The sequence below is a fragment of the Falco peregrinus genome, chromosome 8 (assembly GCF_023634155.1).
Source record: "Falco peregrinus isolate bFalPer1 chromosome 8, bFalPer1.pri, whole genome shotgun sequence".
Taxonomy (NCBI): Eukaryota; Metazoa; Chordata; class Aves; order Falconiformes; family Falconidae; genus Falco; species Falco peregrinus.
Window position 1 is genome coordinate 45,543,813 of NC_073728.1, and position 26,857 is coordinate 45,570,669.

General features: G+C 62.1%; 5 protein-coding genes across 5 annotated transcripts; all 5 read left to right on the forward strand.

Moving 5' to 3' along the window:
* The first annotated feature begins 486 nt into the window (after positions 1 to 486).
* LOC129785015 (protocadherin gamma-A10-like) lies at positions 487 to 3,300 on the forward strand. Its single transcript, XM_055812142.1, has one exon. It carries the CDS (start codon positions 508 to 510, stop codon positions 3,298 to 3,300), a length of 2,793 nt encoding a protein of 930 aa, XP_055668117.1. The 5' UTR covers positions 487 to 507.
* Positions 3,301 to 5,150: 1,850 nt separating this feature from the next.
* LOC129785069 (protocadherin gamma-B2-like) lies at positions 5,151 to 9,248 on the forward strand. The gene is given in 2 exon segments (XM_055813029.1): positions 5,151 to 7,364; positions 7,366 to 9,248. Coding segments are annotated over 2 exon segments (2,628 nt in total). The 5' UTR covers positions 5,151 to 5,660; the 3' UTR covers positions 8,290 to 9,248.
* A 290-nt stretch (positions 9,249 to 9,538) lies between these two features.
* LOC129785016 (protocadherin gamma-A12-like) lies at positions 9,539 to 12,487 on the forward strand. Its single transcript, XM_055812143.1, is given in 3 exon segments — positions 9,539 to 11,069; positions 11,071 to 11,136; positions 11,138 to 12,487. Coding segments are annotated over 3 exon segments (2,658 nt in total). The 5' UTR covers positions 9,539 to 9,827.
* Positions 12,488 to 17,346: 4,859 nt separating this feature from the next.
* Positions 17,347 to 20,603, forward strand: LOC129785017 (protocadherin gamma-B5-like). Its single transcript, XM_055812144.1, has one exon. It carries the CDS (start codon positions 17,964 to 17,966, stop codon positions 20,601 to 20,603), a length of 2,640 nt encoding a protein of 879 aa, XP_055668119.1. The 5' UTR covers positions 17,347 to 17,963.
* Positions 20,604 to 21,655: 1,052 nt separating this feature from the next.
* On the forward strand, positions 21,656 to 24,940 carry LOC129785080 (protocadherin gamma-A10-like). The gene has a single exon (XM_055813126.1). The coding sequence runs from the start codon at positions 21,715 to 21,717 to the stop codon at positions 24,658 to 24,660; it is 2,946 nt and encodes a 981-aa protein (XP_055669101.1). The 5' UTR covers positions 21,656 to 21,714; the 3' UTR covers positions 24,661 to 24,940.
* The last annotated feature ends 1,917 nt before the right edge of the window (positions 24,941 to 26,857 follow it).

Below are 26,857 nucleotides of genomic sequence, written 5' to 3' on the forward strand. Positions count from 1 at the left end.
CCCGAACAATCTGTGACTTTGTGGACGGGACTCTGGGTCACCTGATCTAGTTGAAGATATCCCTGCTCATTGCGGGGGTGTGTGGGATGGGGTGGGGTAGGCTATGTGATCTTTAAAGGTGCCTTCAAACACAGACTGTGATTCTCTGGTTCTATGAATCTACAAATCTATGATGCTATATTCTATCATTCTATTATTTTCTATCCTTCAATGATTCTGTGAAGCAATCCGGTGGAGAGGGCCTGTCAGAGAGACTCTCCTGAATGCGTGCATGTCCCGTGAATGTGTTCCCACTGCTATCAGGTATGCTCGCAAGCGCGGGGCTGCAGCAGGTGCTACGGGCTGAGCCGGAGCGAGAAGCCGAGAGGGCGGAGAGCGGCTCCTGCGCCAGAGCGCGGCAGTTTTTACCTGCGACTGCGAGTGTCGCTGTCGGCTCGTGATGTGTCCGAAGATGGGCGGCAGCCGCAGCAGCAGCGAGCGAGCGGCAGGACTACACGGCCCCAGCCCATGCAGCGCGGGGAAGGAGCCGAGCCGGACTGCTCGGAGGAAAGGCTCGGCGGGAGCAGCGCGGCGGCAGAGCTGAACCGCAGGCCGGCTCCGGAGTGCGGAGGGGCGAGCAGGCGGCTGCTGCCAGGATTTAGAATGGCGGAGGGGGAAGAGCGCTGGGGCCGGCGGGAGCGAGCCCTGCTCTGGTGCGTCCTGCTGGCGGCGTGGGAGGCGGCGTGGGGGCAGCTGCGCTACTCGGTGCCCGAGGAGATGCCGAAGGGCTCGTTCGTGGGCGACGTGGCCAAGGACCTGGCGCTGCAGCTGCCCGCGCTCCCCGACCGCGGCGTGCGCATCATAGACAGAGGCAGGGCGCAGTATTTCGCCCTGCACGGGAAGACGGGACACTTGGTGACGGCGGAGAGGATAGACAGAGAGCAGCTTTGCCGGCTGGTGGAGAAATGCGTGCTGCGCTGTGAGGTGATAGTGGACGGGGAAATGAAGGTTTACGGCATCGACGTGGAGATCACGGACATTAACGACAACGCGCCAAGCTTCCAAGACACAGAAACGGAGCTGAGAATGAGCGAGACGACAGCGCCGGGGTCGCGGTTTCCCCTGGCCGAGGCTCACGACCCGGACGCGGGAGCGAATTCCCTGCAGAGCTACGAGCTGAGCGGCGACGAGCACTTCTCGCTGGCCGTGCAGGCGGGCCCCGGCGGGGACCAGCGCCCCGAGCTGGTGCTGGCCAAGGCGCTGGACCGGGAGGAGGCGGCGTTCCACGAGCTGGTGCTGAGGGCGAGCGACGGCGGCGAGCCGGCACGGACGGGCACGGCGCGGATCCGCGTGGCAGTGCTGGACGCGAACGACAACGCGCCCCAGTTCAGCCAGGCCGAGTACACGGTGCGTGTGCCGGAGGACGTGCCCGTGGGCTCCGTCCTCATCACCGTCACGGCCACCGACGCCGACGAGGGGCTGAACGGGCACGTGAAATACTCATTGAAGAAAACGAAGGACCTGGCACCGCAGGTTTTTCACCTGGGCGCTGAGACGGGATCGATCACGGTGCTGCGGAGCCTGGACTTCGAGGAAGCCGAGTCGTACGAACTGGAGGTGCAGGCGCATGATGGTGGGGCCCTTTTCGACACGGCCAAAGTCGCGATCAGCGTGACAGACGTAAACGACAACGCGCCCGAACTGACAGTATCGTCGGCGCTGAGCGCGATCTCCGAGGACGCGCCGTCGGGGACGGTGGTGGCCCTGCTGCACGTGCAGGACCGGGACTCGGGGGCGAACGGCGAGGTGCGGTGCAGCATCGGCGAGGGGCTGCCGTTCCGGCTGGAGAAGTCGTTTGAGGGCTACTACCGCGTGGTGACGGCGAGGGAGCTGGACCGGGAGGAGGTGGCGGAGTACAACGTGACGGTGCGGGCGGCGGACGGCGGGTCGCCGTCGCTGTGGAGCGGCGCGGTGCTGGCGCTGCGGGTGCTGGACGTGAACGACAACGCGCCGGTGTTCGCGGAGGCGCGCTACAGCGCCCGGCTGCCCGAGAACAACGCGGCGGGCGCGCTGGTGCTGACGGTGCGGGCGGCGGACGCGGACTGGGGTCAGAACGCGCGCGTGCGGTACCGGCTGTCGGAGGGGCGGGTGCGCGGCGCGCCGCTCTCGTCCTACGTGTCGGTGCAGGCGGAGACGGGCGCGCTGTACGCGCTGCGCTCCTTCGACTACGAGGAGGTGCGCGAGGTGGGGCTGTGGGTGCGGGCGGAGGACGGCGGCGCGCCGGCGCTGAGCAGCAACGTGTCGGTGCGGCTCGTGATCGTGGACGAGAACGACAACGCGCCGCAGGTGCTGTACCCGCCGGCGGCGCCGGGCGCGGGCTGGGCGGGCGTGGAGCTGGCGCCGCGCTCGGCGGAGCCCGGGGCGCTGGTGGCCAAGGTGGTGGCGGTGGACGCGGACGCGGGGCAGAACGCGTGGCTGTCGTACGAGCTGGCCAAGGCGACGGAGCCGGGGCTGTTCCGCGTGGGGCTGCACAGCGGCGAGGTGCGCACGGCGCGCTTCCCGCTGGCCCGCGACGCGGCGCGGCAGAGCCTGGTGGTGGTGGTGAAGGACCACGGGCGGCCGGCGCTGTCGGCCACGGCCACGCTGACCGTGGTGCTGGCCGAGAGCGTGGCCGAGCTGCTCTCGGAGCTGGGCAGCGCGGCGGCGGCGCCGGGCGAGCCGGCCGGCAGCCTGACGCGCTGGCTGGTGGTGGCCGTGGCGGCCGTGTCCTGCCTCTTCCTCGCCTTCCTGCTGCTGCTGCTGGCGCTGCGCCTGCGGCGCTGGCGCCGCTCGCAGCTGCTGGCGGCGGGCAGCGGCGCCGCGCGCGGCGTCCCGGCCTCGCACTTCGTGGGCATCGACGGCGTCCGCGCCTTCCTGCACTCCTACTCGCACGAGGTGTCGCTCACCGCCGACTCGCGCAAGAGCCAGCTCCGCTTGTCGGCCGGCAGCTGCTGCGACACCCTCCCGGCCCGGCCGCCGCCCGACGAGCCCGCGCCGCTGCTCGGCGACGACCCCGCCGCGCCCCCGGTGAGTGCCTCTGCCCGCGCTTGGCTGCCTTTCCTTCCTGCCGCTCTGGAGTTTCTCGCTGCCCTTTGCCTTCCCTCTGCGCACGCAGGCAAGGCCGCGGCAGCTGCGGGCACAGGGCCTCGGTGCGCTCCTGCCTCTCGTTCCCGCGGGGCCCGTGCCTGGCTGGCTCATCCGGCGCTCCGGCTGCGGTGGCAGGCAGGGGCGGTGAGGGTCCCTGGCGCTCCCTTGCGGGGCTGGCGAGGGGAGGAGGCGTAGGCACGACCGCAGCAGGACAGGCGCGGGGGTGTGTGGGGGTGCATGGCCTTGAGGGAGCGCTCGGGACTCCTGCTTTGCTCGGTATCCACCCCCAGGCTCTGCTGAGAGCCTTGCAGAGCATACGCCTCCCTTCTTGGAATGCTCCCAGGCCTGATAATGGTGCATGTCACAGAGAAGTGGCCTGGGGGACTGGCGGTTTGGTGAGAGGTGTTGGCACATTAGGTGGGTCCAAGAACACCAAGAGACTTGTGAGGGGCTGTTGACGAGCATCCTGGGAGCTGTCCTTGAGGGGCTGCAGATGGGTATAAGACACATTGGTGGCCAAAGGAATGTTATGGTGTGTGACTGTTGTGTGTTTACATCAGCTGGTAACCATAAAGCCATTTCCTCCCTCCCCCCCACTGGGGAGGAGAATCTGAAAGGAATATTAAACTCTAGGGTTGAGATAAGAAAAATTTAATAACTCTAAACAGAATTTAAAAAGTTAAGAAATACAATAATAATAATAATGATAATATTAATAACAGCAGTCATCATGAGAAGGTGGGTAAAAGGATAAAATCCAAAGGAAAAGGGAGAAAGGAAAGCATGTGATGCACTGTACAACTGCTCAACATCCTCTGACCGATGCCCAGCCAGTCCCTGAGCAATGATTCCCCCCGCACCTCCCCCTCCAATTTTATATACCAAGCATGACGTCCCATGGAATGGAATACCTCTTTGGCTGGTTCAGGTCATCTGACCTGGCTGTGTCCCTTGCCACTCTCTTGTGCCCACCCCTCCAGCACTCTGGCTGGCAAGGCCCAAGAAACTGAAAAATTCTTCAACGTAGCATAAACATTACCCAGCAACAACTGAAAACATCAGTGCATTATCAACATAGTTCTCACATCACAGCCAGAACACAGCACTGTACTAGCTACTAAGAAGAAAGTTAACTCCATCCCAGCTGAAACCAGGACAGTGACGAATGGGGCATGAGCTGGCAATGTGGGCTTGGTGCCCAGAAAGCCACTCACATCCTGGGCTGCAGAAGAAGTAGCGTGGCCAGCAGGCCGAGGGAGGTGGTTCTCCCCTTCTACTCTGCTTTCATGAGACCCCAGCTGCAGGACTGCGCTCAGATCTGGGGCTCACAGTCACTACAGACATGGGCCAGTTGCATTAGGTCCAGAGAAGGACCACATAAATGGTCAAAGGGCTGGAACATGTGATGACCCAGGCTGCTGTGACCAGGCAAAAGGCAATGGTTTTGTAAATGGAAGAGGGTTGGTGTTGATGAGAGGGAAAGAAACATTTTACGATGAGGGTGGTGAGACAGTGGAACAGGTTGCCACGGAGAAGGTGTGCATGCGCCATCCTTGGAAGGGTTCATGGTCAGGTTAGACGGGGCTTTGAGCAGCCAGACCTAGTGAAGGAGGTCCCTGTCCATGACACAGGGCTGGGCTAGGTGAACTTGAAAGGTACCTTCCAACCCAAACCATTCTTTAGATCCATGAAAGACTCGGTGTGGCTTTGCACTTTCCCCTGCTCAGCCCCTCAAGTTCGGAGATATAAGAGCAGGAACTTCTGTGAATAAAAATGTAACTAGTAAGGGTTATTCTGCTCTCTTAGACCAGAGCTATACACGTGGCCGTTTAAATTTTCTTCCCCCAAATGGAAAAATACAAAAGGAGAAGAAAAAATTAACAAAAAAACAAAGGAGACCCCTTGCAGGTCTACCATGACAGGACTGCAGAGGATTTTGCTTCATTCGGTTTCTGATGCCTCACTGAGTACTCCAACACCAATTTTTCCTTGATGGTACACGTCCCAGGCAAGGAAAGCAGAACGGAGAATGAAATCTACCGCAGCTATCAAACCGTGTATTGCTCTTCTCGTTGCCGCCGATTTCACCAAGAGCGGCTGAGTTCCTTTGTGTTCTGCTCTGCCGCACGAATCGGGTGCTGAGCACTCTCTGCGATGGGGGAGGTGACCGAAAGCCCCTGGCAGTGTACCTGAGCGTTGAACGCCCCCGGGGCCGGCGCAGCCCCCGCGCCCCGAGGAGCGCGGCCATCAGCCGGCTGCGGTGGCGTCGTGGCGCCTCCGGGTGCCGCTGTTGGCCGACGCGGAGCGGCGCTGGAGCCACAGCCGCAGCCGCAGCCGCCGCAGCGTCCTGCCCCCACGGGCTGCTGGCTCGCACGGAGCCGGCCAGAGCGGCAGCGGCACGGGCAGCAGCGGCGAGAGGCGGCGCGGGGAGCAGCGGCGTCCGAGCCGGCGCCGAGATCGCTGTCCTCCGGCGGCCCCCGCGCTCGTGGCGGAGCGGGGCTGCAAGGGAGGGAGGGCAGCGGCAGGAGGGAGGAGCGCGGCGGGCGCTGGCGAGAATGGCGGGCAGGCCGGGGCCGAGCCGGCGGCCAGCGGCCGGGCGAGCGCTGCTGCCCGCCGTGCTGCTGTGCTTGTGCTGCCGGGCGGCGCCGGAGCGGATCCGCTACGCCATCCCCGAGGAGCTGGGCAGAGGCTCGCTGGTGGGGCCGCTGGCGCGGGACCTGGGGCTGAGCCCGTCAGAGCTGCCGGCACGCAAGCTGCGGCTCAGCGCCGAGAAGCAATACTTCAGCGTGAGCGGGGAGAACGGGAACCTGTACGTGAGCGAGAGGCTGGACCGGGAGCAGATGTGCGGCGAGGCGCCGTCCTGCGCCGTCAGCTTCGAGGCGCTGGTGCAGAACCCGCTCAACGTCTTCCACGTCGACGTCGCCATCCACGACGTCAACGACAACGCGCCGGCCTTCAGCAAGGCTGCTCTCCACCTCGACATCGTAGAGCTGACGCTTCCCGGCGCTCGTTTTCCGCTGGAGATGGCCCGAGACGCGGACGTGGGCAGCAACTCGCAGCTGACTTACCAGCTCAGCAGCAACCCGTCCTTCAGCCTGGCCGTCAAAGAGAGCCCGGATGGAAGCGAGCAGCCGGAGTTAGTCCTGGAGCGCGCGTTGGACCGTGAGAAGCAGAGCTCCTTCGAGCTGGTGCTGACGGCGGTGGATGGCGGGGACCCCGCCAGGTCCGGGACCGTGCAGGTTCGCGTCAACGTGACGGACGCCAACGACAACCCGCCCGTGTTCAGTAAAAGCGTCTACGAGGCGCGAGTGCGGGAGAATCTGCCGCCGGGGTCGCCGGTGCTGCGGGTGCGGGCCACGGATGCGGACGCGGGCTCCAACGCGCGGGTCTCCTACTCCTTCGGCAACGTCCCCGACGGCGTCCGCGCGTTGTTCAGCGTGGACAGCGAGAGCGGCGAGGTCAGGACGGCGGGTCCCCTCGATTTCGAGGAGAGGAGTAAATACAGCTTCGGCCTGGAGGCGAGGGACGGCGGCGGGCTGACGACGCACTGCAGGGTGCAGCTAGAGGTCACCGATGAGAACGACAACGCGCCCGAAATCACGGTGCTGTCGGTGTCGAGCCCGGTGCCCGAGGACGCGCCGGCCGGCACGGTGGTGGCCGTGGTGAAAGTACGGGACAGGGACTCCGGGGAGAACGGTCAGGTGTCGTGCGAGCTGTCGGGCGAGGCGCCGCTGTCGATCGTGGCGTCGTCGGGCGGCTCGTACAAGGTGGTGACGGCGAGCGCGCTGGACCGGGAGCAGGCGGCCGAGCACCGGGTGACGGTGGTGGCCAGGGACGGCGGCAGCCCGGCGCTGTCCAGCCGCACGGCGCTGGTGCTGGAGGTGTCGGACGTGAACGACAACGCGCCGGTGTTCGAGGAGGCCGCCTACAGCGCCTACGTGGCGGAGAACAACGCGGCGGGCGCGCCGGTGCTGCGCGTGCGCGCGCGGGACGCGGACGCGGGCGCCAACGGGCGCGTGAGCTACTGGCTGGCGGGCGGCAGCGCGGGCGCGGCGCCGTACGTGTCGGTGGAGGCGCGGAGCGGCGCGGTGTACGCGCAGCGCTCCTTCGACTACGAGCAGTGCCGCGAGTTCGCGGTGGCGGTGCGGGCGCAGGACGGCGGGGCGCCGGCGCGGAGCTCCACGGCGACGGTGCGCGTCTTCGTGCTGGACCGCAACGACAACGCGCCGCGCGTGCTGTGGCCGGCGGCGGGCGCGGGGGGCGGGGGCGGCGGCGGGCGCGGGGCCGTTCGAGGTGGTGCCGCGCTCGGCCGAGGCCGGGTACCTGGTGGCCAAGGTGGTGGCGGTTGACGCGGACGCGGGGCGCAACGCGTGGCTGTCGTACGAGCTGGTGCAGGCGCCGGAGCCGGCGCTGTTCCGCGTGGGGCTGCACAGCGGCGAGGTGCGCACGGCGCGGGCCGTGTCGGAGAGGGACGCGGCCAAGCAGCGGCTGGTGGCCGTGGTGAAGGACCACGGGCAGCCGGCGCTGTCGGCCACGGCCACGCTGCACGTGGTGCTGGCCGAGAGCTTGCAGGAGGCGCTGCCGGAGCTGAGCGAGCGGGCGGCGGGCGCCGACGCGCCGGCGGAGCTGCAGTTCTACCTGGTGCTGGCGCTGGCGCTGCTGTCCGCGCTGTTCCTGCTGAGCGTGGCGCTGGCCGTGGTGGCGCGGGTGCGCGGCGCCGGGCCGCCCGCCGTCCTGCGCTGCCTGGGCGCGCAGCGCTTCTCCGTGGCCGGCGCCGCCTTCCCGGCCGACTTCTGCGAGGGCACCTTGCCCTACTCCTACAACCTGTGCGTGGCGCCGGGCCGCGCCGTCGCCGAGGGCGCTTGGCTGCCGCCGCCGCTGCCCAGCCTGCCCGCGGAGGAGCTGCTCGGCGGGGAGCCCTGCGGGAAGCCGAGCCCGAGCAGCAGCGCCGGCGCGGGAGAGCCGCCCGCGGACGCCGACGCACCGCAGGTCGGTAAGCCCGCGCGCTCGCGCTCCTCCCCTCGAGCCTTTCCGAGCCGCCGACCGCTCTTCCCCGGGGCTTCCCGCGGGGGCGGTGCAGGGGCAGCGCTGAGCCGTGTCCCCGCCAGGGAACGGAGGCACGCACGGGCTCTCCGCCTGCCCCTTGATGCTCTTTCCCACAGGAAGGTGCGCGTGGCGCCGTGACCGGGGCAGTTACCCCGGGGCTTGTTCCCCGCCAGTGAGCGGTTCCCTCCTTCCGCCAGGTGCCCTCCCATCTTCTGGAGAAGGCTGCAGGAACGGCTGCATTCGTGGGGCAGATAAATTTCATCAGGGCGTGATTTTCCCGAGTTCTGTGCACGATTCTTTCTCCTCTCTTTTTCCTGGGTGGTAGTTCCCTCTTCCTTACTGGCCCTGTTCTGTCTCTCTGTCTGAGACAAGCGCAGGGGTAGAACGGCAAAAAAAAAGGGAGGGGAAAAAGTCGCCTCTTGTGTTTCAGAGCCTGTCTTCCCATCCTGAGAACATACCTAAGACTACAATGAGGAACGCAAAACGACAGCGCTTGGGCACTCGAATGAAGTGCATTTGCACATTTTCGCATCGTCCACGTGGCTTAGGGTTTGCAGCCGTCCTTGTCTTCTGCCGCTTCCTACAGCATTTAGTGGGAAAGTTGTGTCCCGCGGCCGGGAAGATTCACGAACTAGACGAGTGTTTTCCTGCCACGCATCAAGCTCTTACAGCGTGATTTTTGAGAAGATGAAAGCCGCTGCGCGGTCGTTGAAACCGATTATAGAATTATCAGTATCGAATTATCGAATGACCTGGATAAATGTGAATGTACATAAGCTATCCTGTGTCTTGCGGGGAGAAATCCCAGAGCCCGTGCATGTGCCCGAGCAACGCCCCTCGTCAGGGGCTGGCTGGGCGGGGGTGGGGCGCTGAGGTTCTGTGTTGCTGGCCGCCACCCCCTTTAGCCTTTAACCGCCTAATGACCGTCAGCGGTGGCGGAGCGTTTAATCTGAGGCGTGTTCCTGGCGGCTGGGTGAATGAGCCTGATCCCTCTGGCTCCCGGGGGACGCTCTGGACATCGCGTTTTTGTTGCAGAGCCTGTTTGCTCTTGCTGTCCTTGTACAGGTCGTTCCAGCGTGACGGCTACAGAAGCCAGTGATGGGAGGGTTGTGCTTTTGGAGTAAAAGTCTTGAGCATCGTTTTACGAAAAAATGTATATTTTTGTGTATCCACGGCCGTTAGGCAGTCATCATTGCCGTGCGGTAGCCTCAGGCGAGCCGCGGGAGGCGCGCTCTGTCTCCCTGGCCGGGATGGTCTCGGGGAGCCAGGCAGGGGCGGGCGGGAGAGAAGGCGACGGCGGAGATCCCCGCTGGACGGGACCCGCTGCCTCCACGGCGAGTGCCGCGTCCCGGCGAGCTGCCCGTGGGGAGGCCGGGAGGGCCGCGCTCGGCAGCGCTCGGTGCCTGCAGTGCCGGGAGGAGGCTGCGGGCGCCGCTGTTGACCGAGGAGGAGCGAGAGGAAGGCCGGAGCGCTGCCGGCAGCCCCGCCCGCGGCGGCCCGGCTCGCTCGCTCTCTCGCTCGCTGGCTGGCTCGGCGGCCGGGCGGTCTGCGAGCGTCCCCGCGGTGCGGAGCCGCGCTGCAGCGAGGCGGAGGGGATCGGAGCGGCGAGACGTTCCCGTACCCGTGCCCGTGTCGTCGGGCAGCGGCGGGGATCTGCCGGCGGTGCCGCGGCGGAGATGTGCGCGGCGGGGAGGCGCTGGGGCCGGCGGGAGCGAGCCCTGCTCTGGTGCGTCCTGCTGGCGGCGTGGGAGGCGGCGTGGGGGCAGCTGCGCTACTCGGTGCCCGAGGAGATGCCGAAGGGCTCGTTCGTGGGCGACGTGGCCAAGGACCTGGCGCTGCAGCTGCCCGCGCTCCCCGACCGCGGCGTGAGCCTTGTCTGCGAAGGTAAGGCGCAGTATTTCGCCCTGCACGGGAAGACGGGACATTTGGTGACGGCGGAGAGTATAGACAGAGAGCAGCTCTGCCGGCTGGTGGAGAAATGCGTGCTGCGCTGTGAGGTGATAGTGGACGGGGAAATGAAGGTTTACGGCGTCGACGTGGAGATCACGGACATTAACGACAACGCGCCCCGCTTCCGAGAGGCAGAAAAAGAACTGCGAATGAGCGAGATGACAGCGCCGGGGTTGCGGTTTCCCTTGGCCGAGGCTCACGACCCAGACGCGGGAGCGAATTCCCTGCAGAGCTACGAGCTGAGCGGCGACGAGCACTTCTCGCTGGCCGTGCAGGCGGGCCCCGGCGGGGACCAGCGCCCCGAGCTGGTGCTGGCCAAGGCGCTGGACCGGGAGGAGGTGGCGTTCCACGAGCTGGTGCTGAGGGCGAGCGACGGCGGCGAGCCGGCACGGACGGGCACGGCCCGGATCCGCGTGGCCGTGCTGGACGCGAACGACAACGCGCCCCAGTTCAGCCAGGCCGAGTACACGGTGCGTGTGCCGGAGGACGTGCCCGTGGGCTCCGTCCTCCTCACCGTCACGGCCGCCGACGCCGACGAGGGGCTGAACGGGCACGTGAAATACAGTTTTAAAAGAATTTCAGACAGAGCGTCAGAACATTTTTACCTAGACACTGAGACTGGGGAAATATCCGTTAAGGGGGCTGTGGACTTCGAGGACATGTCCTCACATCAAATGGAACTTCAGGCATATGACGGCGGAGGTCTCTCCGACACTGCCAAAGTCGCAATCAGCGTGACAGACGTGAACGACAACGCGCCCGAGATTTCTGTGCGGTCGGCGCTGAGCGCGATCTCCGAGGACGCGCCGTCGGGGACGGTGGTGGCCCTGCTGCACGTGCAGGACCGGGACTCGGGGGCGAACGGCGAGGTGCGGTGCAGCATCGGCGAGGGGCTGCCGTTCCGGCTGGAGAAGTCGTTTGAGGGCTACTACCGCGTGGTGACGGCGAGGGAGCTGGACCGGGAGGAGGGTGGCGGAGTACAACGTGACGGTGCGGGCGGCGGACGGCGGGTCGCCGTCGCTGTGGAGCGGCGCGGGTGCTGGCGCTGCGGGTGCTGGACGTGAACGACAACGCGCCGGTGTTCGCGGAGGCGCGCTACAGCGCCCGGCTGCCCGAGAACAACGCGGCGGGCGCGCTGGTGCTGACGGTGCGGGCGGCGGACGCGGACTGGGGTCAGAACGCGCGCGTGCGGTACCGGCTGTCGGAGGGGCGGGTGCGCGGCGCGCCGCTCTCGTCCTACGTGTCGGTGCAGGCGGAGACGGGCGCGCTGTACGCGCTGCGCTCCTTCGACTACGAGGAGGTGCGCGAGGTGGGGCTGTGGGTGCGGGCGGAGGACGGCGGCGCGCCGGCGCTGAGCAGCAACGTGTCGGTGCGGCTCGTGATCGTGGACGAGAACGACAACGCGCCGCAGGTGCTGTACCCGCCGGCGGCGCCGGGCGCGGGCTGGGCGGGCGTGGAGCTGGCGCCGCGCTCGGCGGAGCCCGGGGCGCTGGTGGCCAAGGTGGTGGCGGTGGACGCGGACGCGGGGCAGAACGCGTGGCTGTCGTACGAGCTGGCCAAGGCGACGGAGCCGGGGCTGTTCCGCGTGGGGCTGCACAGCGGCGAGGTGCGCACGGCGCGCTTCCCGCTGGCCCGCGACGCGGCGCGGCAGAGCCTGGTGGTGGTGGTGAAGGACCACGGGCGGCCGGCGCTGTCGGCCACGGCCACGCTGACCGTGGTGCTGGCCGAGAGCGTGGCCGAGCTGCTCTCGGAGCTGGGCAGCGCGGCGGCGGCGCCGGGCGAGCCGGCCGGCAGCCTGACGCGCTGGCTGGTGGTGGCCGTGGCGGCCGTGTCCTGCCTCTTCCTCGCCTTCCTGCTGCTGCTGCTGGCGCTGCGCCTGCGGCGCTGGCGCCGCTCGCAGCTGCTGGCGGCGGGCAGCGGCGCCGCGCGCGGCGTCCCGGCCTCGCACTTCGTGGGCATCGACGGCGTCCGCGCCTTCCTGCACTCCTACTCGCACGAGGTGTCGCTCACCGCCGACTCGCGCAAGAGCCAGCTCCGCTTGTCGGCCGGCAGCTGCTGCGACACCCTCCCGGCCCGGCCGCCGCCCGACGAGCCCGCGCCGCTGCTCGGCGACGACCCCGCCGCGCCCCCGGTGAGTGCCTCTGCCCGCGCTTGGCTGCCTTTCCTTCCTGCCGCTCTGGAGTTTCTCGCTGCCCCTTGCCTTCCCTCTGCGCACGCAGGCAAGGCCGCGGCAGCTGCGGGCACAGGGCCTCGGTGCGCTCCTGCCTCTCGTTCCCGCGGGGCCCGTGCCTGGCTGGCTCATCCGGCGCTCCGGCTGCGGTGGCAGGCAGGGGCGCTGAGGGCCCCTGGCGCTCTCTCGCGGGGCTGGCGGGGGGAGGAGGCGTAGGCACGACCGCAGCAGGACAGGCGCGGGGGTGTGTGGGGGTGCATGGCCTTGAGGGAGCACTCGGGACTCCTGCTTTGCTCGGCTTCCACCCCGAGGCTCCTCTAGAGAACCTTGCAGAGAAGGCGCCTCCCTTCTTGGAATGCTTCCAGGCGTGATAATGGTTTATGTCACAGAGAAATGGCCTGGGGGACTGGCCCTTTGGTGAGAGGTGCTGGTACATTAGGTGGGTCCAAGACCACCATGAGACTTGTGAGGGGCTGTTGACGAGCGTCCTGGGAGCTATCCTTGAGGGGCTGTAGAAGGGCACAAGACATGTTGTTTGGCCAAAGGAATGTTTTTCCATCTGCATTGCGAGCCCTGGGAGGTCCTTCCTGTGTGTTCACAGGTTTTCACGGTGTCTTTAACAAATGGCTTAATTATGTGCTTATGGCAAGGGCCATTACAAGTGATTTGGAAGGAGCCACCTGAGTGTTCATTCCCTACTAAATACCTGAATTAGTTCCTGACCCTAAGTGCCGTGCTCTAAGAAGAGACTACCATGATCCCTTCAATTCAGCACGGGTTAACTTCTTGCCTTGCTCATTGTGATGATCTGGAGGTGGGTCATCATCTCTGATAACATGTGCAAGATCAGATCTGCTACGTTTCTCTGACTCTCACGTACCTGGCTTTGATGGTCACTGCTGTAAAGAGGAAGACAATCATAGCTGTGTTTCCATAAAATGTTACTGGAGGAAATGCTTTTGGTTGTCACAAACAAGACACATGTTTTGTTAGTTCCCAGGCTTCACTGCATTCATCAATTTATTCTGCCTGTTGAGTGATGTGTGCTGTACATGGCAGTTATTGAGCATTGACGTGCACTTTATGTCGTGGTTTGGGACTCATCTATCTTCCAAGGTGCCCCTGTGCTGTAGTAGGACTGTTGTATCTTTGAGGTGATCCTTGGATGACTGGGTCTCTATCGGAGCTGCATATCGCTTATGCACTTGAGAAATTTCTCAGAAGCAGTGTGATGAGCGAAGAAATCCCTTTGCATGCATCTGTGTTGTGATCCTTGTTCTTCAGTAAGGACAAGTTGGCGTGCAACTTTTCTTTCAGTGGTGTCTGTCTGCAGAGGTAGCCTTCCCGTTGTGTAATATTTGGGCAGGGTGAAAAGTTCTGCCTGTCCAGAGACCGGGCAAGTGAAAAAGGTTACTGTGCCTGACATCTGAAATGTCTGGAAGATGTAATGGTGCTGTAAAATTTCAGTTTGTCCTAGTTGTTACAGGGAGCCCACAGCTGTGGTTCCATGCATTTTCCCTCTTCTACTCTGCAAAGACATTCCATTGAGGAAATGTGGCTGTGGTCTTTGGTGTGAGCCACTCACGTGCTTATTACCAACTAGATACTCTTCTTGCATAGCTTCTGCAGTTGGCAGGGGCTGAACTGTGAAGCTGTGATTCGTTCTCTGCAGCAGATGTCTCGTTCTTTCCTTGTTGGTTGTCCAGGCCTAAAGCTGGGCCTCATTGTGCCTGGTGACCCTTACAACAATTTGAGGTCTCTTCTAATTGTTGGGCTGGCAAAGCACTTCCCATCCATACCATGAAGGTGTACAGGTGCCAAGGCAAAGACTTTGATGCCCTTCTGTTTCCCTAAGGTGCCACCAAATGACATACTTTTTAGCCTGTGGCTGACACGTGGCCAAAACACTGGTTACTGTCCATGGTGCAGCTGTAGGCTGTGAGTGCAGAGCCAGGAGGGTGGGAGGGAGGCTTGGAGCCACGGAAACAGGTGGGTCAGCATGGTCCTGTCTGAGCAACGGTCTGATTTTGTGCCTTTTGCCAAGGCCTGTGCCATTCAGGCAGTGGTCCTGGTTGCCCTGTCCTGAAAGGGAATGTCTGTCCTCTAGCAGTTTGCGCAGGAACTGTTTGTGTTGGACAATGATGCACGGGAAGAACGGCTTCAATTCCTCTGTGAAACTGCATTACCCTTCTGTCTGCCCCTGTAACACTGCGATGTGGAGTTTCTTCATAGTTGTAATGACACTGTCTTTCAGGCCTTTGTGTCCTGGAAGGTCGTGGTTCATTTCCCCGCTTTCTGCAGAGTGCTTTTGCATTTGAAACCGTGCGTGGCATTTTGCAGCAAATACTTCCTTCAGCCACCTAAGACAGACATTTGCCTGTGAGGAAAAGCAAGCAGAAGCTAAAAGAGAGTCTGCTGTAGTAGCCCAGGAGAATGAGCATGAGAAAGAGAACGATGACAAGGTGTTTACACTTATTGCTTCATATTTGTGGGAGATGAACGGGTCACACAGTAGAAAAAAAGGTTTCTGGGAGCTGATGACTATTTCTTAAAATGACCCCCCTAGTACTATGCAGTCCAGGGTGAGACTTCAGGGCCACACTGGCAGACTGAGATCTGTGTGACTTCCAGGTGCTCTCAGGGAGGAATTTCAATGCCTGCAGTGAAGACCAAGAAGACTTCCAGGTGAGTTTCTCTGACAACACTTCGTCTTCTGATGCTTCCTTGCCTTGCTTTGTTGATTTATGGGGTTTTTTTTCTTGGTTTCCTGTGCATGTAGGTTTCCTTGTCATTATCAGCAGAGCTTTGTTTAGCAATGTGTCACATGTTAGTGCCTCTTGTCCACACTACATCAAGTGTGAAAGGCAGAAGATGTCAGAGTATCTTTGTGTTCTGTTATTGTTGGGAGGAATCTCTTTAAACATGACCTTAGAGGAAGCCACGTTTCTGTGGAAGAGCACGTGTGTTAATAGAGGGGAGGAGATTCTACCTCAGTAGACAGTGTGATGACCCTGACTCTGTTGGAAGGATGTTTCTCTTTTATTTTGTCCTTTTTTCAGTGGTGTGCTTTACAATCCTTCTGTTTGTTCTCAGACTTGGGGCGAGGAAACATAACTGCCCTCTTGGTGTGATTGTAGTGCATTGTATTAGCATGGTCTGTCTTTTCCAACTCTGAGAAGGCCAGTAGCAAATCAACCAGTTGTGTACCGTTGGAGAGAAGAGAGGGGAGCTGTGTGTGTGAGATTGTAGAAGAACAGATAGCCATTTTCTTTCCTTGTTATAGTTAACACAACTGTGTGCCTGATGGTGTACCATGTGTGCAACTGGGGTTCCTGCTTCTCAGACAGTGTGGCCTAAGAAATGCTATTCCCTGTGATGCTTTCATTCCTGCATGTTTCTGACTCTTTCCTTGCTTGTTGTCACGAGCTAGTGTTTGACCTCAGTGTGCCTGATGACATAGGGAAGGTCAGGTCCCTTGCAATTCCCAGAGTGCAGGCTCAGATCGCATACACCCCTTTGATGTTGAGAACTGTAAAGAGGAAGACTTTCCTAGGCATACGTGTGCTCCCAGAGGCGCACTTGTCTGTAGTGAGAAAGAGGAAGACCATCCCTACTGCAGTCCTCAAAGTGCAGAGTGGTAATCCTTCCGAAGCAAGGTTTGAACACCCAGTGATGGTAGGAGATGGTGTGCAGGGTATCCTCTATACAGTCCCCCAAAATACGGTGCCTGCTAAGCTGGAGAAATATGGGACTGTTAGATCACTGGCTGAATGGCCATGTCCAAAGAGTTCAAGTCAATGGCTCAATGTCCAAGTGGAAGCCAGTAACATGTGGTGTCCCTCAACAGTCTGTACCTGGATGAGTACTATTTTATAAAGTTCATAGTGCAATTTGGATCAATGACAGCATATTGGAGATGACTTGAAGGTGAGCTGACTTACTCAAACTGAAGAGACATAACCTGAGGACACCTTTGCAGGCTAGGAGTTCAGCAAAGCCAAGTGCAATGTGCTGCAACTGAGTCTGGGCAATCCCCAGTTTCAATACAGACTGAGGGATGGGACGATTGAGAACAACACTGGGGTACTGGTGGGTGACAAATGGGACATGAGCTGGCAATGTGGGCTTTGTGCCCAGAAAGCCAATCACACATCCTGGGCTGCATAAGAAGTAGCGTGGCCAGCAGGCTGAGGGAGGTGGTTCTCCCCCTCTACTCTGCTTTCATGAGACCCCAGGTGCAGGACTGCGCTCAACTCTGGGGCCCACAGTCATAAAAGATGTGGGCCAGTTACATAAGGTCCAGAGAAAGTCAAATGAATGGTCAAAGGGCTAGAAAATGTTATGACCCAGGCTCTGTAAGATGACCGTGACTCTTTGCCTCTTTTCTTTTGGCCATTTATCTCTGCTGTTGAGGAAGGGCTAAAGGAGTTAGAGATTCTGCAGCCTATAGAAAAGAAGGCTCTTGGGAGACCTTACTGTACCTTTTCAATGTATAAATGGGGCTTATAATATAGATGGAGAGAGACTTTTTACGAGGGGCTGTTGTGAAAGGGCAAAAGGCAATGGTTTTGTACTGAAAGACGGATGTTTCTGATTAGACAGAAAGAAGAAACGTTCTATAAATAGGGTGGTGAGACACTGGAACAGGTTTTCAAAATATGTTGTAGATGTGCCATGCTTGGAAGGGTTTACAGACAGGTTAGACGGGATTTTGAGCAACCTGACCTAGTGAAGGAGGTCCCTGTCCATGGCACAGGACTGGGCTAGGTGAACTTGAAAGGTCCCTTCCATCCCAAACCATTCTTTGGATCCATGAAAGATTCGGTGTGGCTTTGCACTTCCCTGGTCAGCCCCTCAAGTATGGAGATGCTTGAGCAGGAACTTCTGTGAATCAAAATGTAACTAGTAAGGGATATTCTGCTCTCTTAGACCAGAGCTATACACGTGGCCTTTCTGGTGTTTCCCAGAATAAATTTTCTTCCCCCTAATGGAAGAATTTACAACAGATAAAGAATTAACAAGAGAACAAAAGATTCCCCATGCAGTACTGGCATGAGAGGACTGCAGAGGATTTTGCTTCATTCGGTTTCTGATGCCTCATTGAATACACCAACACGAGTTTGTCCTTGATGGTACTCGTCCCAGGCAAGGAAAGCAGAACGGAGAATGAAGTCTTCTGCAGCTATCAAACCGTGTGTTGCTCTTCTCGTTGCCGCCGATTTTACCAAGAGCGGCTGAGTTGCTTTGTGTTCTGCTCTGCCGCGCGTATCGGGTGCTGAGCACTCTCTGCGATGGGGGAGGTGACCGAAAGCCCCTGGCAGTGTACCTGAGCGTTGAACGCCCCCGGGGCCGGCGCAGCCCCCGCGCCCCGAGGAGCGCGGCCATCAGCCGGCTGCGGTGGCGTCGTGGCGCCTCCGGGTGCCGCTGTTGGCCGACGCGGAGTGGCGCTGGAGCCACAGCCGCAGCCGCAGCCGCCGCAGCGTCCTGCCCCCACGGGCTGCTGGCTCGCACGGAGCCGGCCAGAGCGGCAGCGGCACGGGCAGCAGCGGCGAGAGGCGGCGCGGGGAGCAGCAGCGTCCGAGCCGGCGCCGAGATCGCTGTCCTCCGGCGGCCCCCGCGCTCGTGGCGGAGCGGGGCTGCAAGGGAGGGAGGGCAGCGGCAGGAGGGAGGAGCGCGGCGAGCGCTGGCGAGAATGGCGGGCAGGCCGGGGCCGAGCCGGCGGCCAGCGGCCGGGCGAGCGCTGCTGCCCGCCGTGCTGCTGTGCTTGTGCTGCCGGGCGGCGCCGGAGCGGATCCGCTACGCCATCCCCGAGGAGCTGGACAGAGGCTCGCTGGTGGGGCCGCTGGCGCGGGACCTGGGGCTGAGCCCGGCCGAGCTGCCGGCACGCAAGCTGCGGGTGGCGTCTGCCGCTAAGAGGCAGCTGAGATACTTCAGCGTGAGCGAGGAGAACGGGAACTTGTACGTGAGCGAGAGGCTGGACCGGGAGCAGATGTGCGGCGAGTCGCCGTCCTGCGCCGTCAGCTTCGAGGCGCTGGTGCAGAACCCGCTCAACGTCTTCCACGTCGACGTCGCCATCCACGACGTCAACGACAACGCGCCGGCCTTCAGCAAGGCTGCTCTCCACCTCGACATCGTAGAGCTGACGCTTCCCGGCGCTCGTTTTCCGCTGGAGATGGCCCGAGACGCGGACGTGGGCAGCAACTCGCAGCTGACTTACCAGCTCAGCAGCAACCCGTCCTTCAGCCTGGCCGTCAAGGAGAGCCCGGATGGAAGCAAGCAGCCGGAGTTAGTGCTGGAGCGCGCGTTGGACCGTGAGAAGCAGAGCTCCTTCGAGCTGGTGCTGACGGCGGTGGATGGCGGAGACCCCGCCAGGTCCGGGACCGTGCAGGTTCGCGTCAACGTGACGGACGCCAACGACAACCCGCCCGTGTTCAGTAAAAGCGTCTACGAGGCGCGAGTGCGGGAGAATCTGCCGCCGGGGTCGCCGGTGCTGCGGGTGCAGGCCACGGATGCGGACGCGGGCTCCAACGCGCGGGTCTCCTACTCCTTCGGCAACGTCCCCGACGGCGTCCGCGCGTTGTTCAGCGTGGACAGCGAGAGCGGCGAGGTCAGGACGGCGGGTCCCCTCGATTTCGAGGAGAGGAGTAAATACAGCTTCGGCCTGGAGGCGAGGGACGGCGGCGGGCTGACGGCGCACTGCAGGGTGCAGCTAGAGGTCACCGATGAGAACGACAACGCGCCCGAAATCACGGTGCTGTCGGTGTCGAGCCCGGTGCCCGAGGACGCGCCGGCCGGCACGGTGGTGGCCCTGCTGAACGTGAACGACGCGGACTCCGGGGAGAACGGTCAGGTGTCGTGCGAGCTGTCGGGCGAGGCGCCGCTGTCGATCGTGGCGTCGTCGGGCGGCTCATACAAGGTGGTGACGGCGAGCGCGCTGGACCGGGAGCAGGCGGCCGAGCACCGGGTGACGGTGGTGGCCAGGGACGGCGGCAGCCCGGCGCTGTCCAGCCGCACGGCGCTGGTGCTGGAGGTGTCGGACGTGAACGACAACGCGCCGGTGTTCGAGGAGGCCGCCTACAGCGCCTACGTGGCGGAGAACAACGCGGCGGGCGCGCCGGTGCTGCGCGTGCGCGCGCGGGACGCGGACGCGGGCGCCAACGGGCGCGTGAGCTACTGGCTGGCGGGCGGCAGCGCGGGCGCGGCGCCGTACGTGTCGGTGGAGGCGCGGAGCGGCGCGGTGTACGCGCAGCGCTCCTTCGACTACGAGCAGTGCCGCGAGTTCGCGGTGGCGGTGCGGGCGCAGGACGGCGGGGCGCCGGCGCGGAGCTCCACGGCGACGGTGCGCGTCTTCGTGCTGGACCGCAACGACAACGCGCCGCGCGTGCTGTGGCCGGCGGCGGGCGCGGGGGCGGGGGCGGCGGCGGGCGCGGGGCCGTTCGAGGTGGTGCCGCGCTCGGCCGAGGCCGGGTACCTGGTGGCCAAGGTGGTGGCGGTGGACGCGGACGCGGGGCGCAACGCGTGGCTGTCGTACGAGCTGGTGCAGGCGCCGGAGCCGGCGCTGTTCCGCGTGGGGCTGCACAGCGGCGAGGTGCGCACGGCGCGGGCCGTGTCGGAGAGGGACGCGGCCAAGCAGCGGCTGGTGGCCGTGGTGAAGGACCACGGGCAGCCGGCGCTGTCGGCCACGGCCACGCTGCACGTGGTGCTGGCCGAGAGCTTGCAGGAGGCGCTGCCGGAGCTGAGCGAGCGGGCGGCGGGCGCCGACGCGCCGGCGGAGCTGCAGTTCTACCTGGTGCTGGCGCTGGCGCTGCTGTCCGCGCTGTTCCTGCTGAGCGTGGCGCTGGCCGTGGTGGCGCGGGTGCGCGGCGCCGGGCCGCCCGCCGTCCTGCGCTGCCTGGGCGCGCAGCGCTTCTCCGTGGCCGGCGCCGCCTTCCCGGCCGACTTCTGCGAGGGCACCTTGCCCTACTCCTACAACCTGTGCGTGGCGCCGGGCCGCGCCGTCGCCGAGGGCGCTTGGCTGCCGCCGCCGCTGCCCAGCCTGCCCGCGGAGGAGCTGCTCGGCGGGGAGCCCTGCGGGAAGCCGAGCCCGAGCAGCAGCGCCGGCGCGGGAGAGCCGCCCGCGGACGCCGACGCACCGCAGGTCGGTAAGCCCGCGCGCTCGCGCTCCTCCCCTCGAGCCTTTCCGAGCCGCCGACCGCTCTTCCCCGGGGCTTCCCGCGGGGGCGGTGCAGGTGCAGCGCTGAGCCGTGTCCCCGCCAGGGAACGGAGGCACGCACGGGCTCTCCGCCTGCCCCTTGATGCTCTTTCCCACAGGAAGGTGCGCGTGGCGCCGTGACCGGGGCAGTTACCCCGGGGCTTGTTCCCCGCCAGTGAGCGGTTCCCTCCTTCCGCCAGGTGCCCTCCCATCTTCTGGAGAAGGCTGCAGGAACGGCTGCATTCGTGGGGCAGATAAATTTCATCAGGGCGTGATTTTCCCGAGTTCTGTGCACGATTCTTTCTCCTCTCTTTTTCCTGGGTGGTAGTTCCCTCTTCCTTACTGGCCCTGTTCTGTCTCTCTGTCTGAGACAAGCGCAGGGGTAGAACGGCAAAAAAAAAGGGAGGGGAAAAAGTCGCCTCTTGTGTTTCAGAGCCTGTCTTCCCATCCTGAGAACATACCTAAGACTACAATGAGGAACGCAAAACGACAGCGCTTGGGCACTCGAATGAAGTGCATTTGCACATTTTCGCATCGTCCACGTGGCTTAGGGTTTGCAGCCGTCCTTGTCTTCTGCCGCTTCCTACAGCATTTAGTGGGAAAGTTGTGTCCCGCGGCCGGGAAGATTCACGAACTAGACGAGTGTTTTCCTGCCACGCATCAAGCTCTTACAGCGTGATTTTTGAGAAGATGAAAGCCGCTGCGCGGTCGTTGAAACCGATTATAGAATTATCAGTATCGAATTATCGAATGACCTGGATAAATGTGAATGTACATAAGCTATCCTGTGTCTTGCGGGGAGAAATCCCAGACCCCGTGCATGTGCCCGAGCAACGCCCCTCGTCAGGGGCTGGCTGGGCGGGGGTGGGGCGCTGAGGTTCTGTGTTGCTGGCCGCCACCCCCTTTAGCCTTTAACCGCCTAATGACCGTCAGCGGTGGCGGAGCGTTTAATCTGAGGCGTGTTCCTGGCGGCTGGGTGAATGAGCCTGATCCCTCTGGCTCCCGGGGGACGCTCTGGACATCGCGTTTTTGTTGCAGAGCCTGTTTGCTCTTGCTGTCCTTGTACCGGTCGTTCCAGCGTGACGGCTACAGAAACCAGTGGTGGGGGTTTGTGGTTTTGAACTAATGGTCTGAGCGTCGTATTTGGAGAAAAATGTACGTTCCTTTGCATTCTTGGCCCTTACGCGGTCATCATTGCCGTGCGGAAGCAGCACGCGAGCCGCGGGAGGCGCGCTCTGTCTCCCTGGCCGGGATGGTCTCGGGGAGCCAGGCAGGGGCGGGCGGGAGAGAAGGCGACGGCGGAGATCCCCGCTGGACGGGACCCGCTGCCTCCGCGGCGAGTGCCGCGTCCCGGCGAGCTGCCCGTGGGGAGGCCGGGAGGGCCGCGCTCGGCAGCGCTCGGTGCCTGCAGTGCCGGGAGGAGGCTGCGGGCGCCGCTGTTGACCGAGGAGGAGCGAGAGGAAGGCCGGAGCGCTGCCGGCAGCCCCGCCCGCGGCGGCCCGGCTCGCTCGCTCTCTCGCTCGCTGGCTGGCTCGGCGGCCGGGCGGTCTGCGAGCGTCCCCGCGGTGCGGAGCCGCGCTGCAGCGAGGCGGAGGGGATCGGAGCGGCGAGACGTTCCCGTACCCGTGGCGGCGGGCGGCGGCGGGGACCTGCCGGTGGTGCCGCGACCGAGATGTGCGCGGCGGGGAGGCGCTGGGGCCGGCGGGAGCGAGCCCTGCTCTGGTGCGTCCTGCTGGCGGCGTGGGAGGCGGCGTGGGGGCAGCTGCGCTACTCGGTTCCCGAGGAGATGCCGAAGGGCTCGTTCGTGGCCGACGTGGCCAAGGACCTGGCGCTGCAGCTGTCCGCGCTCCCCGAACTCGGTGTGAGCCTTGTCTGCGAAGGTAAGGCGCAGTATTTCGCCCTGCACGGGAAGACGGGACATTTGGTGACGGCGGAGAGGATAGACAGAGAGCAGCTCTGCCGGCTGGTGGAGAAATGCGTGCTGCGCTGTGAGGTGATAGTGGACGGGGAAATGAAGGTTTACGGCGTCGATGTGGAGATCACAGACATTAACGACAACGCGCCCCGCTTCCGAGAGGCAGAAAAAGAACTGCGAATGAGTGAGACGACAGCGCCGGGGTCGCGGTTTCCCCTGGCCGAGGCTCACGACCCGGACGCGGGAGCGAATTCCCTGCAGAGCTACGAGCTGAGCGGCGACGAGCACTTCTCGCTGGCCGTGCAGGCGGGCCCCGGCGGGGACCAGCGCCCCGAGCTGGTGCTGGCCAAGGCGCTGGACCGGGAGGAGGCGGCGTTCCACGAGCTGGTGCTGAGGGCGAGCGACGGCGGCGAGCCGGCACGGACGGGCACGGCGCGGATCCGCGTGGCCGTGCTGGACGCGAACGACAACGCGCCCCAGTTCAGCCAGGCCGAGTACACGGTGCGTGTGCCGGAGGACGTGCCCGTGGGCTCCGTCCTCCTCACCGTCACGGCCGCCGACGCCGACGAGGGGCTGAACGGGCACGTGAAATACAGTCTTAAAAGAATTTCAGACAGAGCGTCAGAACTTTTTTACCTAGACACTGAGACAGGGGAAATATCCGTTAAGGACCATTTGGACTTCGAGGACGTGTCCTCACATAAAATGGAGGTTCAAGCACATGATGGTGGGGCCCTTTTCGACACTGCCAAAGTCGCGATCAGCGTGACAGACGTGAACGACAACGCGCCCGAGATTTCTGTGCGGTCGGCGCTGAGCGCGATCTCCGAGGACGCGCCGTCGGGGACGGTGGTGGCCCTGCTGCACGTGCAGGACCGGGACTCGGGGGCGAACGGCGAGGTGCGGTGCAGCATCGGCGAGGGGCTGCCGTTCCGGCTGGAGAAGTCGTTTGAGGGCTACTACCGCGTGGTGACGGCGAGGGAGCTGGACCGGGAGGAGGTGGCGGAGTACAACGTGACGGTGCGGGCGGCGGACGGCGGGTCGCCGTCGCTGTGGAGCGGCGCGGTGCTGGCGCTGCGGGTGCTGGACGTGAACGACAACGCGCCGGTGTTCGCGGAGGCGCGCTACAGCGCCCGGCTGCCCGAGAACAACGCGGCGGGCGCGCTGGTGCTGACGGTGCGGGCGGCGGACGCGGACTGGGGTCAGAACGCGCGCGTGCGGTACCGGCTGTCGGAGGGGCGGGTGCGCGGCGCGCCGCTCTCGTCCTACGTGTCGGTGCAGGCGGAGACGGGCGCGCTGTACGCGCTGCGCTCCTTCGACTACGAGGAGGTGCGCGAGGTGGGGCTGTGGGTGCGGGCGGAGGACGGCGGCGCGCCGGCGCTGAGCAGCAACGTGTCGGTGCGGCTCGTGATCGTGGACGAGAACGACAACGCGCCGCAGGTGCTGTACCCGCCGGCGGCGCCGGGCGCGGGCTGGGCGGGCGTGGAGCTGGCGCCGCGCTCGGCGGAGCCCGGGGCGCTGGTGGCCAAGGTGGTGGCGGTGGACGCGGACGCGGGGCAGAACGCGTGGCTGTCGTACGAGCTGGCCAAGGCGACGGAGCCGGGGCTGTTCCGCGTGGGGCTGCACAGCGGCGAGGTGCGCACGGCGCGCTTCCCGCTGGCCCGCGACGCGGCGCGGCAGAGCCTGGTGGTGGTGGTGAAGGACCACGGGCGGCCGGCGCTGTCGGCCACGGCCACGCTGACCGTGGTGCTGGCCGAGAGCGTGGCCGAGCTGCTCTCGGAGCTGGGCAGCGCGGCGGCGGCGCCGGGCGAGCCGGCCGGCAGCCTGACGCGCTGGCTGGTGGTGGCCGTGGCGGCCGTGTCCTGCCTCTTCCTCGCCTTCCTGCTGCTGCTGCTGGCGCTGCGCCTGCGGCGCTGGCGCCGCTCGCAGCTGCTGGCGGCGGGCAGCGGCGCCGCGCGCGGCGTCCCGGCCTCGCACTTCGTGGGCATCGACGGCGTCCGCGCCTTCCTGCACTCCTACTCGCACGAGGTGTCGCTCACCGCCGACTCGCGCAAGAGCCAGCTCCGCTTGTCGGCCGGCAGCTGCTGCGACACCCTCCCGGCCCGGCCGCCGCCCGACGAGCCCGCGCCGCTGCTCGGCGACGACCCCGCCGCGCCCCCGGTGAGTGCCTCTGGCCGGACAGGTTTCGCTACGCATCTCTCTGCTGCTTCTCTGCCCTTTCTCTCCCGTCTTCTTATACTGCGTGGGGAGGTTTGGTTAGGAGTGAGGCAAGGTTTCATTTAGCATCGCGCTGCGTGGTCGTTCCTCTTGCTCCCGGGAGGTGGACGTGGGAGTATTTTTCATCCTCACCGTGGTGTGGGAGGCTGCTTTGGCTATATTGTTCTTAGTCTGGGCCAGGTTGTTTCTCAGTCTGTCCCCCGACATGTAGAATAACAGTTTTCCTTTTAGTAGCAGCTCTTCTGAACAGAGATATTGCATTAATATGAAACAGTACTTAGCGTTATTAGCAGGGTCACGTATCTTACTGACAGCACATGCGTTTTTGTAGCTTTAGGTTGTCTGTAAACAGAACGTCAACTGCCCCGTTCATAACTTTGTACGGCTGGTTACTAGTTTGTACTTTTTATGAATCCTTATTGCTTGTTTCGTACCATTATCTGCTTGGCATGATATTTTGATCTTATATTATTTAGTATTGTTGAAAGCCGTGTGTTACGAACAGGTAGTATGCCTTTTGAAACCTGTAGTTATTTGAAAGGTTCTATTAATTTTTTGTGTTTCTTACCAGCCTGTGAGACATTTTACTTATAGGTGTATTACAAATGCACAATTGTATTTATCGTGAACGACATTTTAGTTAAGGTGTTTATCTGAAGTCTTTTATTTTGGTTCACTTGATTATCTCTCTTCCCTTGTTACACATCTCTTTCATTTAACAGTCATTTATTTAGGATGGATGTAAGCCATTGTTGGATATGAACGTATAGCGCCTGTGTGCTTTGGCATGTCTTGTACTAGTCTCTTGTGTGAGAGTCCCTCACAGAGCATGTTCCTCAGCCAGTAGTGATAGCAATGCCGATTTTGTGTACCAGAATGGGGTGTGTTTTCCACATTGGAGGTGGAAAACGCCTTCCTTAATCAGGAGACCATTCCCAGGCATTCCTGGGATAATAATTCCTTGTTATTTGTGGGAATTTCCTTGACTGGGTCAAAAGTGAGCTCCATGCTCCGGATTTAGAAAGAGGGTCGAGGAGGAGCGCAAATTACTTGTTGGTAAGTGTTAAATTCTAAAATACGCGTGCATATGCAAGAGCTGGTTGGTCACGTTGGTTGTGAGTTACCGCTGTGCTCTTCCAACGATGGAGTGGAGTTGAAGAACTAGATGTTCCCAGACTGAATGTTGTGCTTATAGACTCTATAAGCCTCTTAGGTCTTCAGTCTATGGGGAAGGTGTTAGGAAATAGTATTGTCTCGATTTCTGTCGGGGTGTGTTACAGACAGCATGGCACTTTCAAGAAATGTCAAGACACTCTTGCAGTGAGGGGTTGTTCATTTGTGCTTTTGATGTCGCCTTACAGCTTGTTTCTTACGGTTTTCCCTCGTGTAGCAGCGCTTGATTTTCCGATACTAAGTGTTTAAAGTCGATGCAAATGGTGTGTGAGGAACAGAGAAGCACGCATTCTTACTAGCGTTACGGGTTGGAAAGGTTGTTTTCTCCTTTTGGGCTCCTTACCCTTACTCCCAGCCGGTGAGCACATCCAGAGTCTTCCTGTACCTAGAACGATTTTGTGAGAATGACCTCGTTTTCCACGAGATACCTGTTGACGCAGCAACCCTGTAGCCTCTTCTGACACATAAGGGCTAATCTCCGAGGGGTCAATACTGTCCTCTGGGCACTTTTCACCTGCTTTACTGTTCGTCTTCGTGTCTTTTACAGAGCCATGTAGTTAGAGGTAGTGGTGTAGCTGAGGATGTAGTGACAGGGTCTTAATGTGCCTAATGCCGATATAATGCTAAATTCTTGCTCGCCAACGTTATTCATAGGATTGGACTATTAGACATGCACAGGTATTTTCATTATGAACGGCTTATTAGCTGAAGGTTTTTCTAAAGTCTATAATTCATTACTTTATTTATCACGATTGTCTTACAACACAGAGTTTTCATGTACCATTAGTTATTTGAAATGCATGTGAGCAGTAGCAGTGCAATGCAACAAATGTTGAGGAATGGCGAGATTCTGCGTCAATACTTGCTTAGTGTGGGAAGGTGACCCTCCTGTATGTGCCTCAGCGTCTGAAGCACAGTGCGCTGGCTACTTTGTGAGAATGGTTTTGTTGGCAAGGAAGAGCCTATTCTTACAGCAATGTTGTGGCTCAACGATCATTTGTTAGTAACTACTACAGTGGAAAAAAATTGTGAAGGAGAAACTGAGTCCTGCAGCCCATGTCTTTGTACCTTTTGAGGAAGTGGCAAGAGT